At 40.4% G+C, this 26,208-nt stretch overlaps 1 protein-coding gene across 6 annotated transcripts in view; it reads left to right on the forward strand.

Annotated features, from left to right (window-relative positions):
- TCF20 (transcription factor 20) overlaps nt 1-22,374 on the forward strand; it is a 130,900-nt gene extending 108,526 nt beyond the window's left edge. For 4 of the 6 annotated variants that reach the window (XM_015628368.2, XM_015628371.2, XM_015628370.3 and 1 more), the window contains 4 exons: nt 6,572-6,665; nt 13,320-13,369; nt 16,327-16,454; nt 20,262-22,374. In XM_015628368.2, coding sequence (XP_015483854.1) covers nt 6,572-6,665; nt 13,320-13,369; nt 16,327-16,410 — 228 coding nt within the window. In that variant the 3' untranslated portion in view covers nt 16,411-16,454; nt 20,262-22,374. The remainder of the gene's footprint in view (nt 1-6,571; nt 6,666-13,319; nt 13,370-16,326; nt 16,455-20,261) is intronic. The other 2 variants (XM_015628372.2, XM_015628374.2) reach the window with 2 other exon arrangements.
- Nucleotides 22,375-26,208: the final 3,834 nt, after the last annotated feature.

A 26,208-nucleotide genomic window follows, 5' to 3' on the forward strand; every position in this document is an offset into this window, starting at 1 on the left:
GCTACTGCAGGAGTAACAGACAGACATAATGAACATTTGAGTTTCATTATGGATTTCTTTTCTTGATAACTGCTTATGTTTTGGCTGTCCTTTCTTGTGCTTGCAGGGACTGTATGATGTTTCTGTCTAGGATGACTACTAATACCTTCCTATGAGTAGTAAAAGCTAATTTACAATCTGTCATCATGTATATGCATAGGTGAAAATATTTTTACCACATACATCACTTTGCACTTAACAGTAGTAATTTTCATCTCCATTTTATCATAGTTATCCACGGTTGTGTGATGGTTTTGCAGCTTTTTACTATCAGTTTGAGGTCTAGCTGCCCTGGATAATTTTACAAACTTCACAATATTTTGCATCTTACTGTTCACCCCCCTTTTTGAGAGTTCGCTGTAAGTGCAGTTGAATAGCTTAAGTGTGTATAAGACTTGAAAATTATTTCTAGCAAACCATTCTTTGTTAAAACTAAGTATTTATTTCTGTTTTTGTTGCTTTCTATTTTTCCTTCTAGTTGAGGGTAATAAAATGCTCTGCTCTTAATTTCAAGTGCTTCTGTTCTAGTGTAATCAATTTCATATGTATTGAATAGGATTTTCCATTTTTAAGACATTTTCCAGCTCTTGGATTTCTTGTGGTTTTTTTTTCTATGCCATCCATTTTGAGCTGCAGCTTCCCTTTGTGCTTCAGCAGCCTGTGCAGCACTGCAGTTCTAACTTTTCATTATGTTTCCCAATGCAGTTTTATTAGTATGGCATCCTTCAGATCATTGATTTGTCTGTTTGCTGAAATCTTGGAATCTAAATTTGTCCTTAGTTTCTTAACTTGAAGACAACTGTCCAGTTTTACTTCTGGACTGTTATCCTTTATTATTTATTTGATTTGCTTGCTACAGGCGTATATCATCATTGGCAAGAGATGGCTTTTTATAATGCAAGTTTTAAAGATTTTTATCTTTTTAATTGTGAAGTTCATTTTGCTGATATACTGTGCCTGGTTTTTTGATAATTTAAAATTGTTTGTCAGGAAATGTAAGCTAATAGTTCTGTGTCCTTCAGTACTGGTGGTTATCTCTAGCCCCAGTCACATAAACAATTTTTTTCATTAACCAGTATCTGCACATCAGAGTGGAAGTACTCTTTTCCTCTCCTGTTTCCTAAAAATGTCCCCCCGCCTTGCTTTTTTCATCTTGGTCCTTTTTTGCAGAAGTCTTTCAAAATCACTTAGATCTTTCTCCTGTAGTAAGCAGTATATATCTATATGTATATATACACACACAGAAACACTCTTATTTATTTTTATTTTTTCTTGTAGCTTTTTGGAATAAGTTGACTCTCTACATCCCACTTTCCAGGAAAGAGAATGTGGCTGCCTGCTGTTTCTGTTGCCCTTTCGCCTGGATATTAAATCCGAGCCTCTGCCGAGCCTGCCAACTGTTTAATCAGAAATAGTCAGAAGGCCCTCCTTCCTAATATTGCAGCTGACTGTGAAGTCTTCATTATCTTACATCTGCATTTGTGCAGTGCAATTATACAGAAGCAATTATTTTCCTAAAAAGCTTATAATTTAAACAGGAGAAGGAGAGAGTATGAAAAATGCATATAGCATCTAAAGCAAAGACTTGTACCTGTATAATTAATGCCACGTATATTTCAGTTTTTACTTGCTTTGCTTTGTTAGTAACCTTCAGCTGTTGCTTTCCATTTTACTCCTTTTATACATTCCTGACACTGGTATGTGAGAAGGGACAAAACAAGGAGATGCCTAGAAAGCAAAGCAAAGGAAAAAGAAAACAGACCAAAGGAAAAACTGGTCGTTGGAAGAGAGGAAGTCAAGAGGTCTGAGTATAGGGTATGTAACTGTTCATCAAAAAAAGATGCTTTGTGTTACAGATAGCAGATCCTGTTGTGAATGTCCTTGTGTAAACTGGTTTGGTAATTGTTCAGCAAGGAAGATAGTGGAGGAGTCATCTGAAAACACCTTATATATTAGTCTTAGAAGCAGTTAATTTCCGCCTCTAAGCAACTGTTCCTGCTCCTGCCAGGAATATTTTGGAAGGGCTAGTCGGCAGCTTCCATCCTCCCACCAGTGAAGCAATGTCCACTGTAGGATTCCAGTACGAAGGAGTACTTTGTCTAGGGACAAAGATATTATCTGTCAGTGCAGAGCCGAAGTGAGGAGGTGAGTGCCTGAGCAGCTTGGGGCACTGGTTTTCACAAGGCTAAGAGCTTTGTCTTGTTTGGAGGAGCAAGGTAGGTAGCTCAGGACATCTTTGTTACAGCACTTAGGTGGAGTTTGGTACAAATCTGAGGAAGCAAAAAAAGATACTCAAAAACATACTCTTGTTTATTGCATACAGCAGTGTGGTCTCAGAAGAGTGAAAGAATACAGATTTCAAGGGGGAAAAAAAGCCAAGCGTAAAGCAAAAGGAATATAGCTGGTAGGTGCTGTAGCATTTTAAATGAATCGGAGCCATTCTGCTGCTGATGTGGTAGCTGTCCCCCAACTGCTCACACTTCCAGGCTGGCTGTTACTTCATTTTGGTAGACACAGAATGATGAGCTGTAGCAAGGAAGAAATGGGTAGCTAATAGTGTAGAGAGGTAGAGACAATGTATCTGGCTTTAATACTATTGATAATTTAGTTCATGGGATGGAGTGTCTCTTCTAAATGGCACTTTTCAGTCTCTCCAGCCTATTCTAAGTGAGATATATGTGCCTTGTGGCCAGAGATGAATTGTGGAGATAGGACCTATGAATCAATCTTTGCTGTGTGGTCTCTTTTTTCCTTCTTTTTATTTTTTTTTCCTTTTTTTTTTTTTAATTTAAGCCAAGAGTTGATTAGATGCTTGGCAATGATTACTATCCATTGGCACCTCCCATTGGGAGCACACTCCAAGTACCAGCCTTCAGCTCTTTCAAGCAGGGGAGGTTAAGCAGGCTGCTTACTGAGCAAAAGGAATTTCTCCTCCCAGGAGAGCTGGAGTGCTGTTTCCCTGGCTAAGAATGCTATAATTCCTTTACAAGTGACAAGCAGGCTGCTACCATCTGCTGGCGAATGGCAGCAGGATGGTGGAGTTTGGGTGAAAATTTTCTCGCGGACTAAGAGAACAATTAGTTTTCATTATGCTGCATTCACACATTTCCTTGTAAGAAGTTATGTGATTTTATTTTGGTGTTAGAATGTTTCCTAGTTGTAGTGTATGTATTTTTTGTTTTGAAGCATAAATATGTAAGATGAGGGTTCTAACCAAAGCCACGGAAAGTACCAGCAGGAACAGGGCATCTTTTTACCTTTTAAGGCACAGCAGCAATGTCTTGCAAAAGAAGACTGAGACCAACCCAAAATTTTTTAAGCACTTTTTTTTTTGTCTTCATGGGAACACCTGGATGTATTTGGAAACCATGTGGCACTATGTGATGATAGTCTCTTTCAAAGATGAGGTGATAGACTTGTAAGTTGTTTTAGAACCACACAGCTTTGTAGGGTGTCTTGCTTTGTTCAGTCACTCAGGTGTGTCAAGAAGGAAGAACTTGTAAAAAAAGAGTAGTTATTGTGTCTGTGGTTCCCTCAGCTTCCCCTGAAAGAAGCAGATGGTTGGGGGTCCCGGGAGGTAGAAGGAATGGGGCCATTAGGCTGTCAGTGGCTTGTGAAAAGCAGAAGCATCTGCCAGAATGGAGACTTGTTCAGCAGCAGGGGAGCCAGCAGCAGCAGATGATCTCTGCCTTGAGCCGTCAGTGGCAGAGTCATCCGCTGGGGAATTGCTGTTGTGGGCGTAGCACAGGTAACCTTGGTAAAATCTCATTGGTCTGCCAGACTGAAAAAGAGGGGCTGTGAAGGCTTGATGCACATGCACTGGCATCTTAACTGCCCACTTTTACTGTCTAGTAACTTCTGAAATCACAAACTATTTTAAAGCATTCCTTACCTATTCTCAGCTGAAAATTTGTCAAAATGTCGTGTTTCAGGATGCGATTTTCAGAATAGCAGCATGAGCCATACTAGATGCAGCAAAGAATAAGTTAAAAGATGTGGCTTTTGGAAAAAGTAAAAAAATCTTGCTAGGGATCTTGTTTTCTCTTGTATCACACAGCATACTCTTCTAAGACATGCCTTTTTAGTGTTAAGAAATATTTTATACAGCTGCAGTTCAATCTTTGCTGCAGTAGTTCTTATGCTCTTATTGACTGCTCTGTATGGGAAACAGTGATCCAGGGGAGAATGACCTTCTGTTGCAGCAGTGTGATGGTACGTAAAAGAGGAGATAAAGTGGGGAGGGCAGAATGCCTCTGAGGAACAAGACTAGAAATTCATATCTGCATTCAAAAAGAATAGTCAATTTGGGTTCTGTCCTGTTAAAATAATTAATCCCAGTCAGCCACATCTAAAAGCGAGAAAAAAGTACTCAGGTACAGAGCTCTGTTTGAGAACTCCTCAAGCTGCACTTTGTGAGTACTTGGCATAGGTGAATCTGGGACTATTGCCAGTACATAATATCCTTCTAGAGCTGACTTCAGAGCCAGGAAAAGACATTTTCTGTGGATGAAGTTTGGTTTTACTCCCATGAGAAAGTGAGTTACATTGCAGTTTGGCTAGTGGTCGGTATATTTTGGTGCGCATTTCAATATTGGTTTAGCCTTTTTTTTTAATCTTTGGAAACCTGCATTCATGTTCTGACAGGCAATAATAAACTGCTTGTGTGTCTCTTTCTAGGCCTCAGGGACACTTCCCTTGCATCATAAATACCGCAGTAGTTTGTTGTGCTTAGAAGATAGACACTATTTAGTAGGAAGCACTGAAGATCAGGCTCAGGATTCTTTGGCATACCTGTAAAGAGAAGGTGTTACTCAAAACTGCAGTTGTAGATGTCACGAGAACTGACGTCTCACAAGCTTTTCTGCTAGTTGCATGTGCTTTGATTTGAAGAGGCCCCCCTAGTTTATGGCTGGAGCTAGTTTTGCTTTCATCTTCCTTCAGGCATTTAAATACAAACTATAGTCATCTCTGCATAGCACAGAATAGCAGGAAGAGCAATAACTGTCAGATATTCTCAGAGGGTTTGGAAATACTGTAATCAAGCCCCTGTTTACTATGCAGAGTGAGGAACTTTGCTGTGGCTGTTAGCTGTGGCCACGTCTGTTGTGCAGATCTCCGCTGCAGCGTGTGTGCTGATGAGGGATGGAAGATGTGTGGTCTGGGGGAGGTGGCCGTGTTGGCAGACGAGTGTCCCCGTATGGTGGGAAAGCCGTGCTCGTGTCCAGTGCCAGGTGTGCCGCTGGTTTGAGCACAGCTGTTCCTGTGTGGTACAGGTGGAGCTCGCTGGGAATGGCAATAGAACAGTGTAGTTTGACACCGGCTTTCCCAGTAGCAGCCGTGATTTTAGATCATGTCATCATCCCTATGTGCAGGCAGGGACCAAAGGCAACTTCTCACAACCCAAATTCAAGGTGAATTGTACCAAATATACAAGGCCTTATTATGGTGTTGGTTGTATTTAGCTGAATAAACAAAATTCCTGTCTTTTTAAAGTATGACTTAAAAATTATGGTAGTTCCTATCTTCGTTTTCTGCCAGTAGTCAATTCGCTTTTTCATTTTTAAACAGTTGCAATCTCCTAGCATTTGGTGAATTCTACCAGGTATGGCTATATCTTATTTTTTAAGGGAAAAATGTCAACCAGTCAGAAATCAGCTTTCATCAGAATCAGATTAATTAGCAAAAATCACTTAGTGTATACCTTCGAGAAATAAAATGGCTGTCTGAATGAGATGTGCTTTAGAACTCTTCTTTAGGTCATTTCTTAAGTCATTTAGGATGAAGTAAAGGTGAGAGATTTCCTTTCTGCTTTCACAATTGTCTGGTATTATGGTCAAATACATCATTGACTAGTTGAGCTAATAGGGTTTAACTAATGAAAATTGAACGTGGTAATCAGATGAGTCTGAGCTACTTTGACGATAGTTGTATGAGCATCCTTGTTGTACTGCAAGTGCTATTTTTGGACTTGTGCCATTTCCGTGATGATGAGGTGTTTTGCCATGATGGCATCTTCTGCTCCAGATAAACCCTTTTTGATCACCTGTGATAAAATATTCAACTTGTGCATGATCTTTTTCAATTGCTAGTGATAAGAATGGTGTAACCAAATTACTTCTATGGTGGTGTCTTCTAAGTCATTATTTGTCATGCTGATTCTCCTTTTAAAGCTGCTGTAGACTCAAAGACACTCTTTTTCCTCCTATTTTAATAGTGATGTCATTGTCAGGTAATGAAACATGGGCCAGTAAAACAGATTTAAGAAGGATTTCAAATTATTTCTGAATGGCTGAACATTTCTATCTCTTGCTTGATTAGCACAGCTGTAAATTTAGTAGTTTAAAAGAGCTTATGTTTTTACTTGTTTGAAAGGCAAACAAAAAAAATTAGTGTGGTGTAGAAAGATGGAGTTTAACATGATTTGTCAATTTTTTTTTTTTTCTGGAATGGGGTTGATAAACTTACCAGGAAAATACAGGCATTCAAAAAAATGACTGCAATCTTCATTACTGTTTTTTGGTTTCCCTTTCAGAAATGTTCCCATTGCCAGGAACCGGGAGCCACCTTAGGCTGCTACAACAAAGGCTGCTCCTTCCGATACCATTACCCATGTGCCATCGATGCAGGTAGGAACAAATGACATCTTAACTGTATGCCATAATTACTCACATCATACAACACTAAATAATTCTGAGGTACTTTACAAATTACTCCCTCTCAGTTTTCCTCCTACTGCAAAGATAAAGTAATAAAAATGGTGAGAAATGGCATGAGATAAACAGTGTACAATAACATGTTGGGACAAGATGGAGCTTGTAATGAAAAGGAATCTGCCTGAAAGAGCAGAAAAAGCCTGGTTTGGAGGAGTGCAGCTACAGTGACTGAATTTGGCTGCAGTGTGAGAACTGATCACTCCTTGCCAAAAATAGAAACCCTTTGTTAAAAGGATGTGTAGCAAGGGATTTCTTCTTTCAGGGTTATACTCCTATGGGTGATCCTAGTAATGACTTCAAGTGTTTGTGTCTGTAGAATCATCATTACCATTTGCAACACAACCTTCCTTCTCCCTCCTAAGAAGCAGTTCAGCCAGTCTCTTGAGTAGGTCAAATTTTCACTGTTAGATAAGCTAATTGTTTGATGATACTATTTCCATCTGTGAGCCTGGACTTGTGAGTTTGGTGGATTCTGTGCAATAATGACAGTTTTTCATGGAGATAAGCTTTGTTCTTGGGTAAAAAAAAATCCAGCCTCAGAGTAAATAATACCCCACTTTTCCGGTCTCCTGTAACTCACTTCTCCTGTCATACAAAACTTTATCTGATAAAAAGCAGGAAAGGATTCAAGATTATAACTCTAGACTGGAAAACAATTGCAAGCTTCCTGTTTGTATTCCGATTCCACAGCAACTCATTTGTTCACCACCCATTTTATGCTGTTTTCCAAATGTTAGAGTATTTGAAGTAGGAATGCTCATTTCTGAATGACTGCATTGCACCTCTCACTGTGAAATCCCACCCTATTGGAGATACGCATTTTATTCCAATAGGAATGTTATTATTAAATTAATATTGCAGTGGAATATTCTAGTACCACAGTACTACTACTACTAGTAGAGAGAATATTTGACTTCACGTGAAAGAAAGATTATTCAGGTTGCAAAAATCACGTACTCAAAAAATACCAGAAATAAGGGTGTCCATGTAAGTGTAATTTTGGTCTTTCATGAATCTGTCTTATAGTAATCACCTAATTAAAGGCTGATATCTCTTTTCATAAGGCCTTACCTCAGCCTGTAGGATGGAAGGGTACTCATTCATGAACATATGTTGTCCTTGCTGGATCTGTGTCATACTTACTGCAGATGATTCCTTCTCAGTTCTGAAAGTAGAACTGGGAAATTTTCTGTGATGTTCATCTCTGTCATGCCTGAGAGTTTCATGAACATTAATAAACTTGGTTTTGTACAGTGTGTTTGAGACACACAATCTCTAATCAGATTCACATTCATATTGTGTTTAGTATCTATTTGTTTCTGGTTTGTGACCTGCCCTTTTCAATACCATGAAAAAACAAAAATATAGTGAATGTTCCCAAAAATTTGAGGGCTTAATTTAAATTCATGTTTTACTAGACACAATATGTAGCATTTTCTGGGTTCTAAATTCAGATATCAAAATTCATATACTGTCCTTTTTCTTCAGATATATTAACTCTACTCCATTTCAGCAAATGTATGATCCTCCAAAATGAGAAATACACTGAACAATCACGATTGAATTGCAAGAACAGTTTGTGTCATGCATAGAAGATACAGTGACATATACAAAAACCAGTATATAATCATAGTATTTAGTCCATTTTAGATGTAACATGTCTGCTATATAATATCTAGACCTGGGTTAGATTAAATTTGGATTTTTTTCACTTTTGTCTTGACTTTGCAACCTGTGAGATTTTTTTAGAGTAGCTTTTTGTGCTCAAGTTCCAAGGCTACACTTACTTCATTTTCTTTTAATTTTGTTATGAGACATCATGTTGTCATGTGGCCATCTGTCGGAGTGCACAATTCCAAGCTAATTTCCCTCCTTTGAGTAATACGGCAGTAATAAATTGCAAGAGCTGTATGGAGATGGGATACTTGGACTGTGAGTTTCACAAACATATTTTAAAAATAGCGGAGGAGTTGGTAGAACTGGTGAGTCTCTGGTTTCACTCCCAGAAGAGTATGGTTTAGTGAGAACAAAAGACTTCATTGGTGCTTTTTTAAATACATTTTCCTATCTGTATGTCTGATATGTTCTCCTCTCTGGCTTCTCATACCCCCCACAGGCCTTTTATCTAGTTGATCTCAGGCTCCTCTTTACAAATTTCTTACTCCAGTCTCTTTGTAAGACCCAATTCCTCCTAATTATTTCTGACTTTTTCTTTGTCCAGTTTTCCAGCTCTCACTCTGGCTTCCTCCTCTCTGCTCTTACTTTACCTTCTTCTCTCCTTTCTTGTTTTCTCCTTTTTTTTTTTTTTCCTCTCTGGGCTTTATCACTGCCATTTGGTTCTCCTAACTCAGCTCCATGTCACACCTCACACTGCTAGTCCTGGTTGGTTCTCGTCTATTGTCCTTTATATTCTCTGTTCCACCTTTCTATGCCTTGTTCCAATCAGTTCTTTGTCTTAGCCTCCTGCTGGCACTTGTCCTTAATTCCCTGCTCCTGACTTGTAGTAGCTCTGATCTCCCTCCTGCTAGCCTCCATTCTTTCTGTGTCTTGATTGCCTTTCTCAGTACTGTTTTCACTTTTGCCTACTGGACCAGTCCTTCCCATTTTGCAGTTTTGAAATGGTCACTTTGTTCTTTTGGGTCACTTGAGTCTTAGAAATGTCCCCTGACACCTTTACTGCTTTTGGGTCTGGTGCCTGAATCTGAGGGCAGAGGTTCATTTACAGGAAAGCCCTGATCACCCCCAGTCAGAAGTAGATTTGGTGGAATTTTTAAAAGGACCTAGCTATTAAAATCTAACAAGCTTCTTCTGAACTGCACATGAAAATCCCCATGTCACCTTTCAAGGAGTTCTATTTGCTGGTTTTGTGGTAGCTGGCAAGTGTATGCCTTAGCTAAAATCCAGGTCCTACTGAAAATCAGGATATTGTAGAGCTTTTCAGAGAAAATAATCCTGGGATGTTTAACATGGGCAGAATAACTTTTTTTCCAAGAAAGAGTTTTAAGGAAATCATTGGGCTGCTTCAGCTGAAGTTTTCAACCAAAACAAACAAAAGAGCCCCATCTTGAAGTAGATTCTCAGCATTCAAAATTTCAGCCTGATGGTGTGACAGTAAAAGACCTTGTTTGCAGTTGGTTTTATCTGTGGGTGTAATCAAGCTGTCTTAATCTACAGACACTCTTCCAATAAATCTGTGTAAAAGAAATAAGCAAGCTATGTGGCATAAGACCTGATTTTCATTTATGCCGAAGCAGAAAATGTAGGCTTCCTTGAGAAACAAATCAACATTATTTTCTCTTTGCTCAGCCTGCTGTCTGCCTGTAAACCCTTTTTATTGGTTTTGCAGTTCTACTATCTTTCTGTAGTGAAACTGGAGAGGTGCTTCTCAGCTTCCTTGAGCTCAGTGGTAGTGCCATTTTGAAGTCAACCACCCTGCTTTGAAGGATGGTGCCACCTTGCTGTATTTAGGATCTGTCACAGATCTGTTCTGAATCCTCAGAAGTGTGTGTTAACATTTACAAGGGCTCTCAGGCTTTTGGAATATGTATGACTGGTTTTGTATCTAAAAGAAATAAAGCCAAACAGAAAACACTTGCTAGAGTGTTTTTTAGGGTATGTTGAGTCATACACACTTGGTTTGTCTGAATTCCTGGAACTGGCTGTGCCTTAGTTGAGATGAAGTAGCCATGTTGCATTCTGAAGCAGTTGCAGCGTGAGCTGAAGCGTTTCTGCCTTTGCATCCATGTTGGTCCCTGTCAGTTCCTGCACCTTGTGAAAGGCAGTACATTTTTGGGAAAGGGCTGGAGGCTGGAATATGTCAAATGGCTTCAATTCCTTGCAGCACTGAAGGCAGTCCTGGGGTGGGACCTGGGCTCTGGCTTCCGTGCCAATGGTCTGTGTCCAATCCCACCCCGGTGAGGAGCCAGGCTTTGCCCTGCTGTTGCTAATTGAGTGCTGTGCAAGGCACGTGGCTTCGTAAGTTGCCAGTTTGTACATATGGATGCTTTTATGTAGCCTAATTCAGGCTGTCTTTTAATCTCCTTTCATAGAAAATAGTCTTTGGCAAAATAGGGTGTAAGAGAGCTGAACATTTCTTATCCATTTACATAAAAATCAAGATCAGTAGTGCCACTTAAGTCATTTTTGTATGGAAATGACTGTGGTTAACATTGTCTGTGTTTGGCTTTCGTCTGTCCAAATTTATGAAGAGCCTCTGATGTCTCAAGATAACTTAGTCCTAGGGATGTCTCCATGGAAACAGGATCTTTGTTTTCTGAAATTTTATATCCTCTCCCTCTGCTTGTTCCTCCCCACCTGGAGTCAGATTCTGATGGTTGCAGCACGCTTGTCCCTACAACATATATCGCAGGCAGTTCCACTTACAGATTTTTTGACTGTAAATTAGGAAAAGATTAACAGCAAAATAAAATGAATTTTCGGAGAACAGAAATCCTGTGTCTTCACAAGTATCATTAAAGATGAGTAACAGGCAGAACACAGAGGGTGAGACAAAAGTATGAAGCTTACAGAAGAATAATTGCTTCTATTAAAAGTGTTTTAGGTTTTTCCTGACTACTTTATGGAGAAAAATCTGTGGAAACAAGGACAAGTCTCAGTTCTTTTCCCTTTCTGCCACAATGAGCTGATCATAGCTCCGTGTCTGCTGACTTCATGACAAATTGTAATCTGTTATATAAAATACTTGGAACTGCTAACCAAAATCCAGGCCAGCTTTGTAATGATGAACAATTTCTGCCTTATTGGTATTCAGCTGATTTTCTACACTGTGCTGATGACATTTTTCATAGTAGTCCTTTAACAGAAATGAAAAAAATTGCTATTAATTAGATCTGCTATTAGTATTTGCAACAAAAATGCTGACCTTAGTAAGAAATCGAGCCCCATACACAGATCAGGCATTAGGTACAAGGTTTCTGGCACTTCTTCCTGATCCTTGTACAGTCTTCCTTTCTGATGTACTAGCTAAAGAACTGCATTCATTACCAACGTTGGGTTTCCAACAAAGAAGAAAACTCCATTCTGTTCTAACATACTGTGTATGTTTTTGATGATTGCTCTGTATATTTTTGATGATTGCTGTATTATGCAGTGATAATTCATGCTGTAGTCTAAATGTATGATTCCTGCCCTTATAATGAGAAGACATTTTGTTTATTTCCTGTGATTTGCTAATGCTGCATTTGAAATTATCTGTGACAGGATTAAGGCTTTTACTCCCCTTTCCTAAAATCTCTCAAGTAACTTAGCCTCTTGCATGCTGTTTCCCTTTGATTGAGGCCAGAGGCATTCATGTTGAAACATTAGCATTCCGTAGCAGAGGGATGCTCTGCCAAAGCTTGGGTATCTAGAAAGCTTTTCCCTCAAGCTTTAGTTCCAGTCTCCTGCTGTCTGCTAAACTCTTCCAGCAGATTGAAACAGCAGGTAGCACTGGTTATGCTACATACTTAAGAGCGTTTTAAATTAGCACATTTTAGTTACCATTGCACTTGTCTACTTGTGAGCTCTTGGGGTGTGTTGGAGCAGGCAGGAGGTCCTAAGCACCTTGCTGAATTCTCCAGGGCAGCATTGGTCAGTCGTGCTGGGGTGGGGATGGGTGCTTGCTCCTCCTCAGGAGGTGACAGCCTTGGGTCAGCCTCCAATGCAAGAGGGAATTGGAACAGAGCGGTATCGGGTGTCTGGACAGGTTGAGAGGTGACCCTGCAGTTCAGGGTGCCCAGGGGAGGCATCTGAGTGCTCTGAGGGGAGCACTGCTTTTTCCCGTGGCTGAAGTTCCAGGAGCTGCCAACTTGCATCACTTAGAGGCATAGTCTGGGAGGGGAGATGCAAGGAGAAGCAATCCGTACTCTGACAGTGCTGCCAAGTAAGTGCTCTTCAAATGGCAGTATTGCTTACTTTGTTCCTAAATAAGCAGTTCCACACAGGTGCCTCACTTTACGTAATAGGTTTAAATAATTAACTACACCATTTTTTAGATCATAGAAGCATCACATATATGATTCATGGAAGCAGATCTAAGAGCAGCATGGGGGACCAGACTACCAGAAATAGTGTCACAGTGTAAACTTATCACCAGGATTTGGGATTGCAGATAAACTGTATGCACCCATACCTAGAGATACACACCCCTTCTCCCCCTGATACTGGCAGGGCCTTGGGGTAAGGGTGGAATGCAACATTTGTACTATGAAATGCAGAGATTGTCTGTTCAGATTGGATGAATGTGTCCATCTTCCATGTGGTAAAGTGAAGGAGGCTCAAATAGCTGAAGGGGGTTGGGAGACTTGCTTTTGTCATTCTTGCTGCTTACAGATTGTTGGGAAAACCGGGGCTGCGTGGTAATCCAAGCAGCATTGTCACTTGGGGTGTTCAGTTATTTTGTTTGCTAAAACTTTGGGGGTGGAAGGAATGAAACTGCTGACAAAGTATTCCTATAAGAGATCTTTGAATAAAAAATGTGTCCTGTGAGGCAAGATTAACACTTGTGATGTTTTATTTAAATTGGTTTTCATTAAAAAAATAATCCATTGCTGTCTTCTCCTCCTTTAGATTGTTTACTAAACGAAGAGAATTTCTCAGTGAGGTGCCCCAAGCACAAGGTAAGAATCCTCTCCTGGATTAGACCTGGGTTTTTTGCTGCCCTCTTCTGGTTTCTAAATTTGGATTCGTAATTTTATTACCTGGATAATGTCTGTAGCCAGAGATGCTTTTAGTTCAATTATTCTGTGATATATGCTTGTGGTGTATTCTGGGGGCAAACATCAATTTAAGAAGAATACCAAGATTAAGAAGATAAAATTTTTGTTCCATCTGCTCAGTGTTTCTTTAGATCCTTGATGACTCTTCAGAAAGCTCAGCTTCATTTTCTGAATTCTGTGATAGAATCAATATGTTGCTCGCTATTCCTGTTTGGATGTTGCATTGAACTGCTGGGTTTTCTCCTTGGATTTACTGAGGATGCAAAGAAGATGAAAAATGACTTTATGAAAAAGTTCTCCTGGTTTTTGGAAACATCTTGTTCTAGTTTACCAGTAGTAACTGGACTGAGTGCAACCACTCAGCCTTCAGTGGATGTGTGGGGTTGTTCTCTAAATCTTTGGTTCGTCAGAAGACTCCCACGCTGCTTCTGCCCAGAGTCTGGGCATCCTTAATAATTGTCCCCGGAACCTACAAACACAGTGGTGCAAAGAGCTGTCTGTATGGAAAGAGGAGACAAGGTAGACAATACATACTCTCTTACAGCCCTAAGTAATGGGATACAGTGCTGGGAACACCCCTCCCAGCCCTTAAGGGAGGCTACATCCCTGGGAGGTTGTGGATACCAGTCTTCCAGTTTTAAATGGTCAGAAAATATCCAGAAAAACAACTGTTCTTATTGCCAGTTGAACACAACAGGAATTGTGCAAGAGTTTGGATGGCTTGTGCTGAAAAGGAATTGATAATAGGAAAGAATTGTTTTGCATTCTAGCAGGGATTAGTCTCCATCTAGTTCTTGTCTGCAGATCCCTGCCTAGAATTAGACTGACATCTGGTGGTCTTTTGTTTTCACAGATTATTCTTAATCTGTCTTTTGTAAACATACAGGAATTAGCCTCATGTTCCTTTCTGGATGTTCTACCACAAAATGATGTATTTATACACACGTATTTAAAATGCACTGGAAGATTCAGTGCACATTCAGGCTCTTATCCAGAATTGGCCTACTTTTCATTATATAAAAGAAAATAAATTATTCTGCACAACTGTGGAATAATGTTGACAGTGTACAGCAAGCTTAAATTAATGCCTTAATGCTACAAGAATCTGCAGATCTTGCCAAACAAAAATGGGAAGGATGAGCTCCCCATACTGCGTAACGTAACTGCCGAAGTGCCAACCTCTGCTCAACTTTGGATACTTGACTAAAGATAATTGGAGTGTGTCTTGGTTTTGGGTGGCATAGTTATTTTCTTCTTGGTACTTAGTTACCAGCTGGGGTAAAACCATGACAGAGGGTTGTGTATTTGAAGGCTGTTTTATTTTACTGCCTTTTGCCTGAAGTATTCCAGAAAAATAGTGTTACATAGATGGCTTGGGTCACTGCTGCTGTATGCGAGCACTTGGCAGTGATGGTGCTCAAACCATGAAAGGAAAAGAACTGGTTTAGATTCAGGCATAGAATCCAGCTCTCCCCAAAAAGAATCTGAGAGGGCACATGGATTTCTAAAGAAATCTTGCAGGATGGGAGAGGGACAACTACCAGTTAAGTTCATAATGGTACTTCATGAAGCAATAAAATTTTGAATTCTATTCAGAGCTATCTTACTGCAGATCACTTTCTTCATTGTATCAAAACCAGAAGTTCAACACCAGCAGCCCTTCTTTGACACTGAAGTTTGTTGTGTCTTAGTAAAGACACAAATAATTTGTTTGAAGCCAAGTAGAGTTTGCTTTGCTTTCTTTCTCTGCCCTCACATGTTTCACTATTCTTTACTGGTTTGTTCCCAGCCCTTCTGCAGGGCAGAATATAAACTCACTCTGCTCCTTCATTGTAGTGGCTGGAAAGGGGAATTCCAGACAGTGACAATGCAGGAACAGGAAGGCTGAAAACCATTGCTCTAGAATGATTGGAGAACAAATTGCATCAATTTTTTTGCACGATATGAGTATGAGCAATTGAGAGGAAGAAAGACTTTCAATTAGTCTGTTGAAAGTGATGCTTTTAGGTAACACCAGCTTAGTACTATTAGCAAATTAGTAACTGTCTCATAGCTCACTCTGCCATTCTGTAGCTAATGGGTGGAAGACCTAACTTTATAAATCTCCAGCATTAAGTCCTCTGGTACAGGGCCTCTTACCCTTTGGCAGTCTGTGCCTCACACCAGTAAATACACTTCATCACAGTAAGAGGCTCCTGGAGAGCAAAGGTGTTTCTTGCCTCATTAACTGTGCTTGACACTTAAGGCATAAGCAAGCTAAGTCCAAAGGGACTGGTCCTGCCTTTCTGTGTGCTCCCCGGTGAGCTTTTCCGTTGCCTTCTGTCAGGATTGATGCTTCAACCATCCATGTCCTGAATATGCTACTTATGCAAAATATCAGCTTTTATCACAAGGAAAATGCTGTCTGAAAACTATCATCTTTTGAAGCGTTCCTCTCACAGATTCTCTGTCTGCATCAAAGCAAGTGAGGTTGCAACAGACCTGATGAGGATGCTGAGCCATGGAGAGGCCATAAAGGGGATGGGGTAGCTCACCTTTTGGTGGCTCAGCCATCTTAGATTGTCTTAAACCATCTGTTCGGGCAATTTTAAAGTGATGCTTCTAAACTTGTTCTACCTTTTTGTGTTAAATTCTGTGTTTCTTAAAATTAACCAATCTTTCCTATCTCAGACTCTACTTTTGTGGAATTACCTGCCTTTGTCTCGGGAAAAACTCTGTCTGAAAAGTCTATTTCTGGCTCCAATACTGACTTCTCTTTCTCTTTCTCTCACTTTCTGTATGTTCCCTTTCCCTACCCCTGTCTTCCGTTTATCCCTCATTTTCGTTTTCCTCCTCTGTTTGGCTTGCTGGTTTGTCAGCCCCTCCTTCCTTGCTCTCTTCCCTCCTTGCAGAACAAGATGGTGAAAGGCAGCCTCAGCACAGAGCAGTCGGAGCGGGGGTGAGGGGGGAAGTGTACTCCTGGGAATGGATATAAAAGCAAGCACAGGTGAGTGGGAGAGAGCTTCCAGTTCCACCTGCTGCCTTACATCCAGTGCCTTCCCCATTTCTGTGAGAAATCAAGGTGCTTTTGTGTATATTCAGAACATTTGTAATATTTTTTTTTCTCTGCTACCATCCTGTTCAGTTTTTGTATTTCTGCAGCACTTTCTTCTGTTAAACAGTGAAAGGCAAAGCTTGTTAGCTGTTATAACTACCTGATTACTCTCCCAGCTAAACCAGTGGCAGAAATGTCATTTTGTATCACATCTGTAAGGATCTGAAGGGGGTTTTTTGTGAGTCTCAGAGTAGTTAATACTAAGCTTCTGTATAAATAAAGTCATCAAAGTATCTTATATTCGGTGTGTAAGGAATAAATAATATTGATGAGTTCAGGATTGTTGTAATCTAGGATTCCTATTTTCTGGAAGTGTAGAAAGATCCAAGAATAAGTAAATTAGTGTTAGCAGGAGCACACTGTGTTTCTTTTAGCCCAGATTTTTTCTCTGTTTTGCAAGCAGACATGGGGCATAGAAGGTAGAACTGTATCCAGAAGTGGTCACAATTCCATAACTTTGTAATGTGCCCTGAGTTCCTCACTGCACTTCCTTCCTGCCTCCTTCTTTGTCTAGATACAGCCAGGTGTGAGCTTGATGGGGAACTCAATTTGTCTGAAACAGCTTTTTGCCATGTTCGCATCAGAGCTGGGTCATTTTCCTAATCTGGTTCACTGTGTGGCTGGGAAAATACACTTGCACAAGGAGGAAGTAGCACTGAGGTGGGAGGAAATGGGATGAGGTTGGGATTTTTTATTCAATTGCAGGTGCATTGCAGTTGAAAGGCATCAGGATGGATTAAAATTAAATAAGTGCTTGGTTTCAAATTAATACTTGTTGGCACCCTTTCCATGAAACTGCAGCCCGAGAAGGTCTCTTGCCTTCATTTCACTACTCAGTTGCATTTCTTACTCAAGCTATTTGCTTCTCTGTCTCTTTCTTGCAGTCATGCAGGGGAAGTTGCTCTTTCATGTCAGTTCTTGGAACTGCTGATGGTAATCCCCTTCCCTCTTTGCCATTCCCTTGCTTCCCAGGCACCTCCCTAAATTAAAATCTTTCCTGTTTTTCACGTTAAGTAATTGTGAAGTACTTCCAATGGTGCTTTGTGTGAAGGATGAGAGGTTAATTGGAAGATTGTGGGGTTTTGTGGGGTGCAGTAGCGAAGACAGGTAGTGTCCCATATAAACACTTTCTGTAAACTGACTGCTGACTTAGTCTAGCTCAGCTGTGCTCTGTGACTTTTCATTTTTAATAGCGTTGGAGTGTTGTTTTAACAGTTACCATGTAAACAGTATTTAACAGTATTCAGTGTTTGAGTAGCTTTCTCCTTCCATGGTAAAGGTCACTGGGATTCCTTTAAGCTTTTCTCTTTTCCTTTAAGTGTAACAAGCAATGTAATTCGTAAAATTAAAGCAGGACGAGAGTCCCACAGCCAAGGTGCCTCTTCTGGCTGTTTAACACTAGGGAAGTCTGGTGATTTTGGGGCCATTTTTGTAATGTACTGGTGAACATTACTGTGTCCCAGAGACCTTTACACATCTTTCTTCCCTGCATTATTTTCCAGTGCTAGCTCTTTTTTTATATATCATAGGAATGTCTTGACTTAAGACCTTGCAGGCTGTGGAATCTCTGCACTGTATTCACTGTATGCCCTAGATACCTCTCTAAGGCATCATTTCTTTCCAAATCCATTTTTGCTTCAAGTAGTTCTTACCAGAAGGCCCTATTTAACCACCCCCTTTCAATGTTCAGAATGTCTTAAAAATTAGGTTCTCCAATTCTAACCTGATCTTGCATTCCAAAATAAAAGCCATGCAAATCTAAAAGATCCAATTATAACAAAAAAAATCATATATATATATATATATATATATATATATATATATATATATAGTATTACTGTGGTAATTAAAGAACTTTAGGGGAATACTGTAGCAGTCCAGGTAGTACTGGAACTGCCCTTCTGCTGGCCTTTGTGTAAGATACAATGGATACTCAATTGTGAGATTATTGGGCTGTTTTAGTCCTGGTTCACTCCCAGGCCTAGCAAGTTAAGAAAAATCCTGCATATTGGATAATATCCAGGCAAGTCAGTGTATTCTGTCTTTGTTGCTTCTCTCTCCCTGAGCCAGTTGCCTCTAGAACATTTGGATCAAGTCCAGATCTGGAGAGTGACTGTGAGAGTGAGTCTGGTGCTCTGGATCTTGTCCAGGAACGAGGCAGGACTCTCTCTCTCTCTGTGTTGAGCCTGTTTCTTCCCTGAGCCGGTGCCTAATGCTCTGGACCAATTCCAGGCATGGGCAAGCTGCAGTTGTACAGGAGCCAGAGACAGCAACACGGCCTTGACACTCCTTCAGCGAGGGCTCACAGTTGCGCAGTAATGAAACCACAAAGGGCAGCTGCCTGAACTTTCTAGGAACCTCCCCTTTCCTCTTCAGCTGGTGCTCTGCAACATTGCCCGTCTGGTTTTTGTGTGTACTTGCCTGACTCTTTACTCACTCTCTGCCTGGCACCCCTGGATGGGGGATATTTGCAGCCAAGAGTTAGGCTTGCTGGGATGTAATCTAATTGGTGTGCTGATGATCAGAGCAGCATTGACTTCTGCATCACACTTAGGGTTCCTGGAGTTTAATTGCCAGCTATGAACCAACATGGGTGTTACTTGCTCCCAGGCACACCTCTAATTCCATTAACTGCTTTCCATGTGCATCACTTATGGTGCAAGTTTTTTTCCTTTTCCCAAGCTCCTTATGTGGTAGGAAGGGAATTATCTAAGTTATATCCAAGTAAATAAGTAACCTTACTAGATAAATAAATAAATTGCTGGGCTCACTTGTGTTATGGGGTAAGGGAAGAAAGGATTACATTATTTCAAGCTTTGCTTTCTCTTTGTGTAGATTAAGAATGAGAACCATAACTTAGAGAAATTAAATTTTAACTTTGTAGTTTCTCTTTTGAACAGAGCCTCCAGCAACTTAGCAAAATCCTGAAGTTCGTTTTGTCACCTTAGAGAACTTCTGGACAGGGAGAACATGTGCCAAGCACCTGGGCATTTCCACATTTGTCTTGGAAAGATATCACAAGTTTAGTCCTTCCATGAACTGTCTCCATAATATGAAAATCAGATTTAAAAAGCAGCAGAAAGAAATATCACCTGCCCTTCAATTAGTTAAACCACACACGGCTTCACCTTTAACTAGTGAAATCTGGCCATGTTCCAGGTTTGGCTTCTGGACTTCTGTAATTTTGATACTAGTTTCACTATCTGCTACATATTCACTGGAAACCACCATTGGATGGTAGCAGCATGACCTATAGGGAAACATTTGGGTGTGGTCCCTCATGGCATCCCAGGAGCTGTCACTGCCTTGGGACATGCTTGGCCCCTCTGTTTCCCATTCTCAGGTTGATGTGAGGAGTGGACATGCGGTGAGTGAGCTCCTGCCTGGCTGCTGAAGGTAGAGGCTCTGTGAGAGTGCTGGGCCATTGTGGCACAGATCATCCTGCCATCCCAGACCTCCTTCAGAACTGGGCTTCTTTAATTTTTTTTGCTGGTTGTTAAACTAAGATTTTTATCACATGGATTAGCTTTTATAAACTACTTGCCGTTGTGTGTATCTGTTCTCGGTCCACAAAACTGAAAAGCTCTTGGTGTTGCTGCTGTGGTAGGCTGCAGAGTGGGTTTTTCCAAAGCCTGAGGGGCCTGTTTGCAAATGGAGGGAAAGGAGCCATTCCAATATTATTTTGACTTTGTTTTTCAGGTTAGGCTGTTGAGATAAAAAGCGGTGGACATTCGTGACTGAATGGAATCTCTCCCACTGTGCAGCCATGCCCCCTCTCGACGTGCCTGCCAATGCCAGCACTTCCTTCATAAATTCTTACATCACACTCAAGACTGATGACATCACAGAATCTGACCAAGGAGTCTGAACCAGCTGTTTCCATGGACACAATCTCCATAGTGACAGTGGGGAGGGGAGGGGGAAAAAGGAAACAGGTGGGGGGAATTAAAGAGGGAGGGATAAATATATATATATATAAAGATCTATTTTTTAGTCTTGAAAGACTTTGTTTTAAATGAAAGGTGCGCTATATCCCTTTTGATGCTTTTGATTAAAATTTTTAAAACCCCATATAAATTAAAAAAGAAACCTATAGCTAAAGTAAATATTAAATCAGAAGTTAAAGCAAGGTATGTGGAGCTTGACACTTTGTGGGAAAGAATAGAAAAACTGGGAGTAGTCCAAACAGGACTTGTCTCTGTTCCTCTTGCTTTCTTTCTCACAACATCTGATGAAATTCAATTTTGAAAGGCAAATAAAATACTGATGAATTGTTTGTAGGGTGTGAGAGGAAGGCTTGGATGGTTGCAGGTAATTTGGTGTCAGTAGTTGTGTCTGAGGGGTAGGGAGGTTTCCATTTTTGAGAAACACTATTAACACTGTAAGCTTGAACAACATCTGCAGACTCTTGGGTCCTGAGACTCATGAAGAGGTGGCTGCTGCTTACTAGGTCCCATACACCTCATTGGTGTGGGAACACCTGTATCACACAGGAGAAGGGAGTGTCTGTCCTGTGTGGCCACAATGTGACCCCCAGATTCCAAGAAGCTGCCTTCAGTTTGGGAGGCAGGTGAGAGGAAGACATGGTTTACCTGCCAGATTGGGGAACGAAAGGAAGTCTGAATGTTGGTGGAGTCAATGTATCTTTAAATTGATTGGGGTAAATCCACTTGGCCCTTTATAAATTTTATGTTTTTGCCTTTCCTAAGGAAGGAAGAGGCAATGTCAGTGTAAAAGCCTACACTGTATGGTTATTCGGGGTCAGTTTTTTCTTTTTTTTTTTTTTTTTTTTTTTTTGTAAATTATGTAATTTTTAAACATTTGGGTTTTAGGAACAAAAACAACAAAAAAAATCATTTTTTTCTTGTTAAGGCCTTAAGAAAGGGGTTAGTGCATCTTTCAGGGGTCACTCTGCCATGGGAATAAAAATAGCTGTTTCACAAACAGTTTTATATAAAAAAAGCTTAAAAAACCAAAAAAACTAATAAACTTCATTTTAACCTTGTCTCCTTTTGTTTTGTGCGAACTTGATTTGTTTAAAAGGACAGAGACAGTACTATCTGCTGCTTTTTGGTTTCTTTGCCTTCATCGGTTCTGCCTTCAGTGATGACCTTCTGAACTGGCCCAGCAAGAGGGCTTTGAAAAACTAAAGCTTAGGATTTGTTTGATGTTCAGAGTTAACAAGCCAATGACTGGATGAATTTTCTGTTTGTGTGAGTTGGTGGTGTTTCACCAGGTCACTGACTTCTTTCACTCATAGGATGGTAGCCTATCCTAGCGATATCAAACAGCGTGGTGTTTTCTGGGAAGTCAACTAGAGATAGGGATCTAACCAGCATGACATGGATTAAAAAATTGGGGTTGATATTGTGGGGAGGGAAGAACTATTTTAAAAGTTATGTACTGGATGCTTGCTCAACTACTCACATTTTGGAGTATTCAGCACATAAAAATAAAATCTATGATAGCTCATATTAAGATATCTATTTTAACTCTATTTTTAAAAGATCGATTTAAAGATTTGGGAGATAATTTGGAAGTTATTTATTTCTAGAAGTTGCTACTCTCACTCATAAATATTCGGAAAGAACGGGCAGCCTTCTGCTTACTCCTTTCCCGGTAGCAGCTACTGAAGTTAGTATGTCCTTTACATTAAGAAATAGACCTGTTGTGATAAATGTCACTAATGTGTCATGAATTGGTGCTGAAAATATTTAACTGCTGGTGTAGTCAGAAAAAAGTCATTTTTAGCATAGTTAATGTGATTGAGTAAATGACTTCTTTTCAACTGAATAAAAATAGTTTTTTTTTTCATAGTGTCTGTTCTATTCTACATATTCAAAAAAAAAAAAATCCTGTTATTGCATTGATTTTTATGTTGGTGAAGAGTCAACTCTGTAGCACTGTGACAGCAGAACAGTGTGTGCTGGAACTGCTGAATTTGACACTTTCACTTTGGCTCTTCAGGGTGGTATCACAGCAGAGGCAGAAGGTTTTTGGGTAGCTGGGAGGAGGGAGCCTTGGAGGTTTTCCATGTGGGAGCTTGTGGCAAGTATGGAGATTCAGTATTTCCTCATGCACTGTGGTTGAAAAGTAGTGGGAGTTGTGTAGAGCAAATAAAGAAATGGTACCACAGTCGGCTCCATGGGAAGTATTTCTCAGTGGGAAGTGCTTAAAATCCTTCAACTTGGCTGTGGCTTAACCCCCCCTGTGCTGTGGTCAGAGGTGCTCTCCAGTAGAGCAGGATTGTGCTTGGTGGTCCAAGTCTACAGAAACCAGAGCTGTCGTGATTCTAAAACCGAGCCAGGAGGAATCTAAACAACATGTAATGGCTTCCTGGGAGAACTTGGAAATGATTCTGAAGAGTCATAAAATCCTGTTGGAAATAAAAATTTCTTTTGGCTGAGAAAATACAAAGTGCTGAGTGGATTTTGAAAGCTGTTGTGCAAAACATTTACCTGCTCCATCCTGCAAAAGCAATTAACACCTTGACATCGTGGTTACCCCAAACCGGAAAGAAAGGTTTGGAAGTCGTGGCTAATTGAGAATTTGTGGAGCAGAAATGACCTGAAGCAGAGCCTTAAAACCTTGAAAGAGATGTTGTATAGATGAGAATGGGTGGCCTGGCACCCGCTTGGGAATTACCTGTTTGGATGAGGAATGAACTAACGAGAGCTTGGATAAGGCAGCTCATTTTCCAAGTGTTCCTCTCTGCCGACTCCCATCAGGATCTCTTGAAAGAGACTTACACCAATGTGCTGGAGTTGAATGTGATGGTTTAGCAGCATTTCCAAGATAATCAGAGTGAGTCAGTGCTGCTGCGCATGGTCGAAGAAAAATGTTTTCCCATCAAGAACATGGAATGGATTTAACATGCTAAGGATGCTTGTTGATATGACAAGGATAAAGGGAGTGCTGCAGGAGCTGGTGGAGGCCCTGGGATGTGTGCAGAGCAGATCTCAATACCAGAACTGCGCGTGAGATCCATGCTTGGGAATCAAAGGCACAGACCACTATGGATGGTGCAGCACAGGAGAAAGGCACCTCAGCTGCCACTGCAGAAGGCAGCAGCCAGCCTCGCTAATCTGTACCACAGAGGTATGAAAGGGAATTTTACTTGGGGTTGTGACATTCTTGAACCTTTTGGATTGCTTAGAACAAGACAAACTTGGATGGTGTTTCATGGTATTGAAATAATATTCAGGGGTGCAGTATCTGCTAGAGAATGGTGCACATCTAGTTCATGGAGTCCAGCTAATGGCTAGCTAAAGAAATACATTTTTGGTGGGACATGTATTCAAAAAAACAAAAGTTTGTTGAGATATGGGCAGTTGAATGACAGGTCTGGTATTTTGACTATTTAATGTGCAGTGATATACATAAAAATGCATATTAGGAAAGCTAATACCTTAAACTGGCACAGTTACAGGGGGAACATTTGGGGGCTGACTTGGATAGAAACTTAATAAATTATCATGCCTATTAACCGAGTTATTACATCAGGAATTAGCTGTGCTGTCCTGAGTGCAGTGGGTGTCCTGGATGTGATGGAAACATTTGGTAGAGGGACATAGCAGAGGTTTGTCTGATCCAGCCCATGACTTAAGAGAATGACTGAAAGAAGAAGTCCTCTATTTCAAAATGTAGAAAAGTAAGTGTAAATATCATACTTTTGGAAGTGGAACAGGATATCTGGATGGTTGAAGATGAATAATTCACCATTGTTCTGGATTTTTTTTTTTTAAATATTAAAAGCTACGTGAAAAAGAGCAGAGTGCAGGTAATCCTGGTTGAGTTACTGATCTAGAAAATACAAAGATGTGGTTTTGCTGACTTTGATATGAGATGCTGAAAGAGCAGTTGCAATCTTAGCTTTTGGTTAGAAATCCCTGTTGTGAAACAAGACAAGATTCTTGTCTGGCTGTGAAATGTTTCAAACAAACAAGTTTAGGGTTGGGTTTTGTTTCTTTCAGGTTGTTTTTTTTTTTAAGATGGAACTCTGGCAGCATATTATGAGTCAGAGAATTTAGTCAATAAAGGTAGAGGACAAAAGGAATTACTAGAAAATTGTGGGAGACTGGTAGCACTCCAGTACTTTCTCCTGGCACTGCTGCAGGCCAAAGAGAGCTTGGCTAATGCACATCACTGAAAAATTGTCTCCATATGGACACCATGCACCATGAGCTCCCCACTTGACCTGTGCTATTCAGCCAGAAATTACTATGTAAAGCTCTGAAGGAGAGAATGAGGTTTTTCCTTAGAGTGCAAAGGTCAGTGAAATAATTGCTGTCATTGTCCCTACATGGGATTGTTTAATTGTTTGCTCTGTCTGTACTTCTGGTGGAATCCAAAAGATTTACTCTGTCATCCAGCTGGAAAGTGAAGAGGGTGCTGCTTACAGAATCTTTGTGTAGGATTTAATTTCTTAAGTGGATCCCTCTTCCTATTTAGTGTGTTTAGCCTGAACTGGAAGGAAGCACTGCTTTTTTGCAGGCTTCTTCCATAGGGCAATAGCAAGAGCTGAGATTGCTTCTCTTCCCTCTTCATCCTCCAGAGGTTTCTTGCTATTTATTGCTTAACTCAGTTTTAACGCTGTGGTTTCAAGCTTTTGACCTTACCTGGCCAGCTTTAGAAATGCTGATACTTCTTAGCAGCCCCAGAGAGACTTAACTCCCATCCAAATAATTTGAAAAAGAAAAATAGCTCATAGCAAAGCCCCTGGGAAAGAAATGTTCCGTTCTAGCTGGAGTTCAGAATTCAGACCGACGTGATAAAACCTGCTTGCATGTGCTACTGAACATAAGCATGGCCAGGTTAACTGCAAATACCACCTGTATTGCATTAGGGGCTTTTGGGTGGTAGCTACCCCTGCTGACAGCCAAATTGGGAGTTCAAAGTAGATTTGGAGATTGGTGCTCCCTGGCTTTGAGATGCAGCATGGCAGTGCTTTCATTGAAATTGCTCATTTTTCAGTGCTACATCTTCCAGAGGGCAGCAGCAAAGAATGTCAGAGAAATTGTTGGGGAAAGAGCTGGGAGGTGTTTACACTAAATATAAAAAAGGTGGTGAAAGGATAAATTTGCATTATATAGCGAGAGTCCTCTGAGCTGAAGCCAGTTCAGAGAAATGTCACCACTTCTCATGATTTTATTAAAAAATTAAAGTCTGTACATTTCACAGCCTTTGCATGACAAAAACTTAGTTGGATTTTCACCCAAGTTCTTGCCCACCTGAACTGGGTTCCTTCTCAGAAAAGAAATGGAATTATTAGATTCTTACAAATTGTAGATTATTTTGAGGACCTTGCTCTGAAGGCTGTTGGAATTACAATAATCTGGATTATGGGACGTAACAATATCTACTTCTTCTTGTGCACTTTTTCATCACCTTGGAGTTGAAGTAACTTGCACGTAAGACAGATCTCATGGTTCACATTTGTAGTCTGAAGAAATACAGAAAAGTGGGCAAATTACTGTTTAGTGTTCCAATGTGAAATTCAGAATTGGCAGGTGGCAATGGATTTCAAAGAAGCAAGAAAGCACCGTGTTACAAGCAGAACAAGGACCAATTTAATGTCACACTCCTGGGTTTTGTAATATTCTGCTGCTTTGGAAACCAATGTGAGAAAGTCACTGTATAAAGTGGA

The sequence above is a fragment of the Parus major genome, chromosome 1A (genome assembly GCF_001522545.3).
Source record: "Parus major isolate Abel chromosome 1A, Parus_major1.1, whole genome shotgun sequence".
Taxonomy (NCBI): Eukaryota; Metazoa; Chordata; class Aves; order Passeriformes; family Paridae; genus Parus; species Parus major.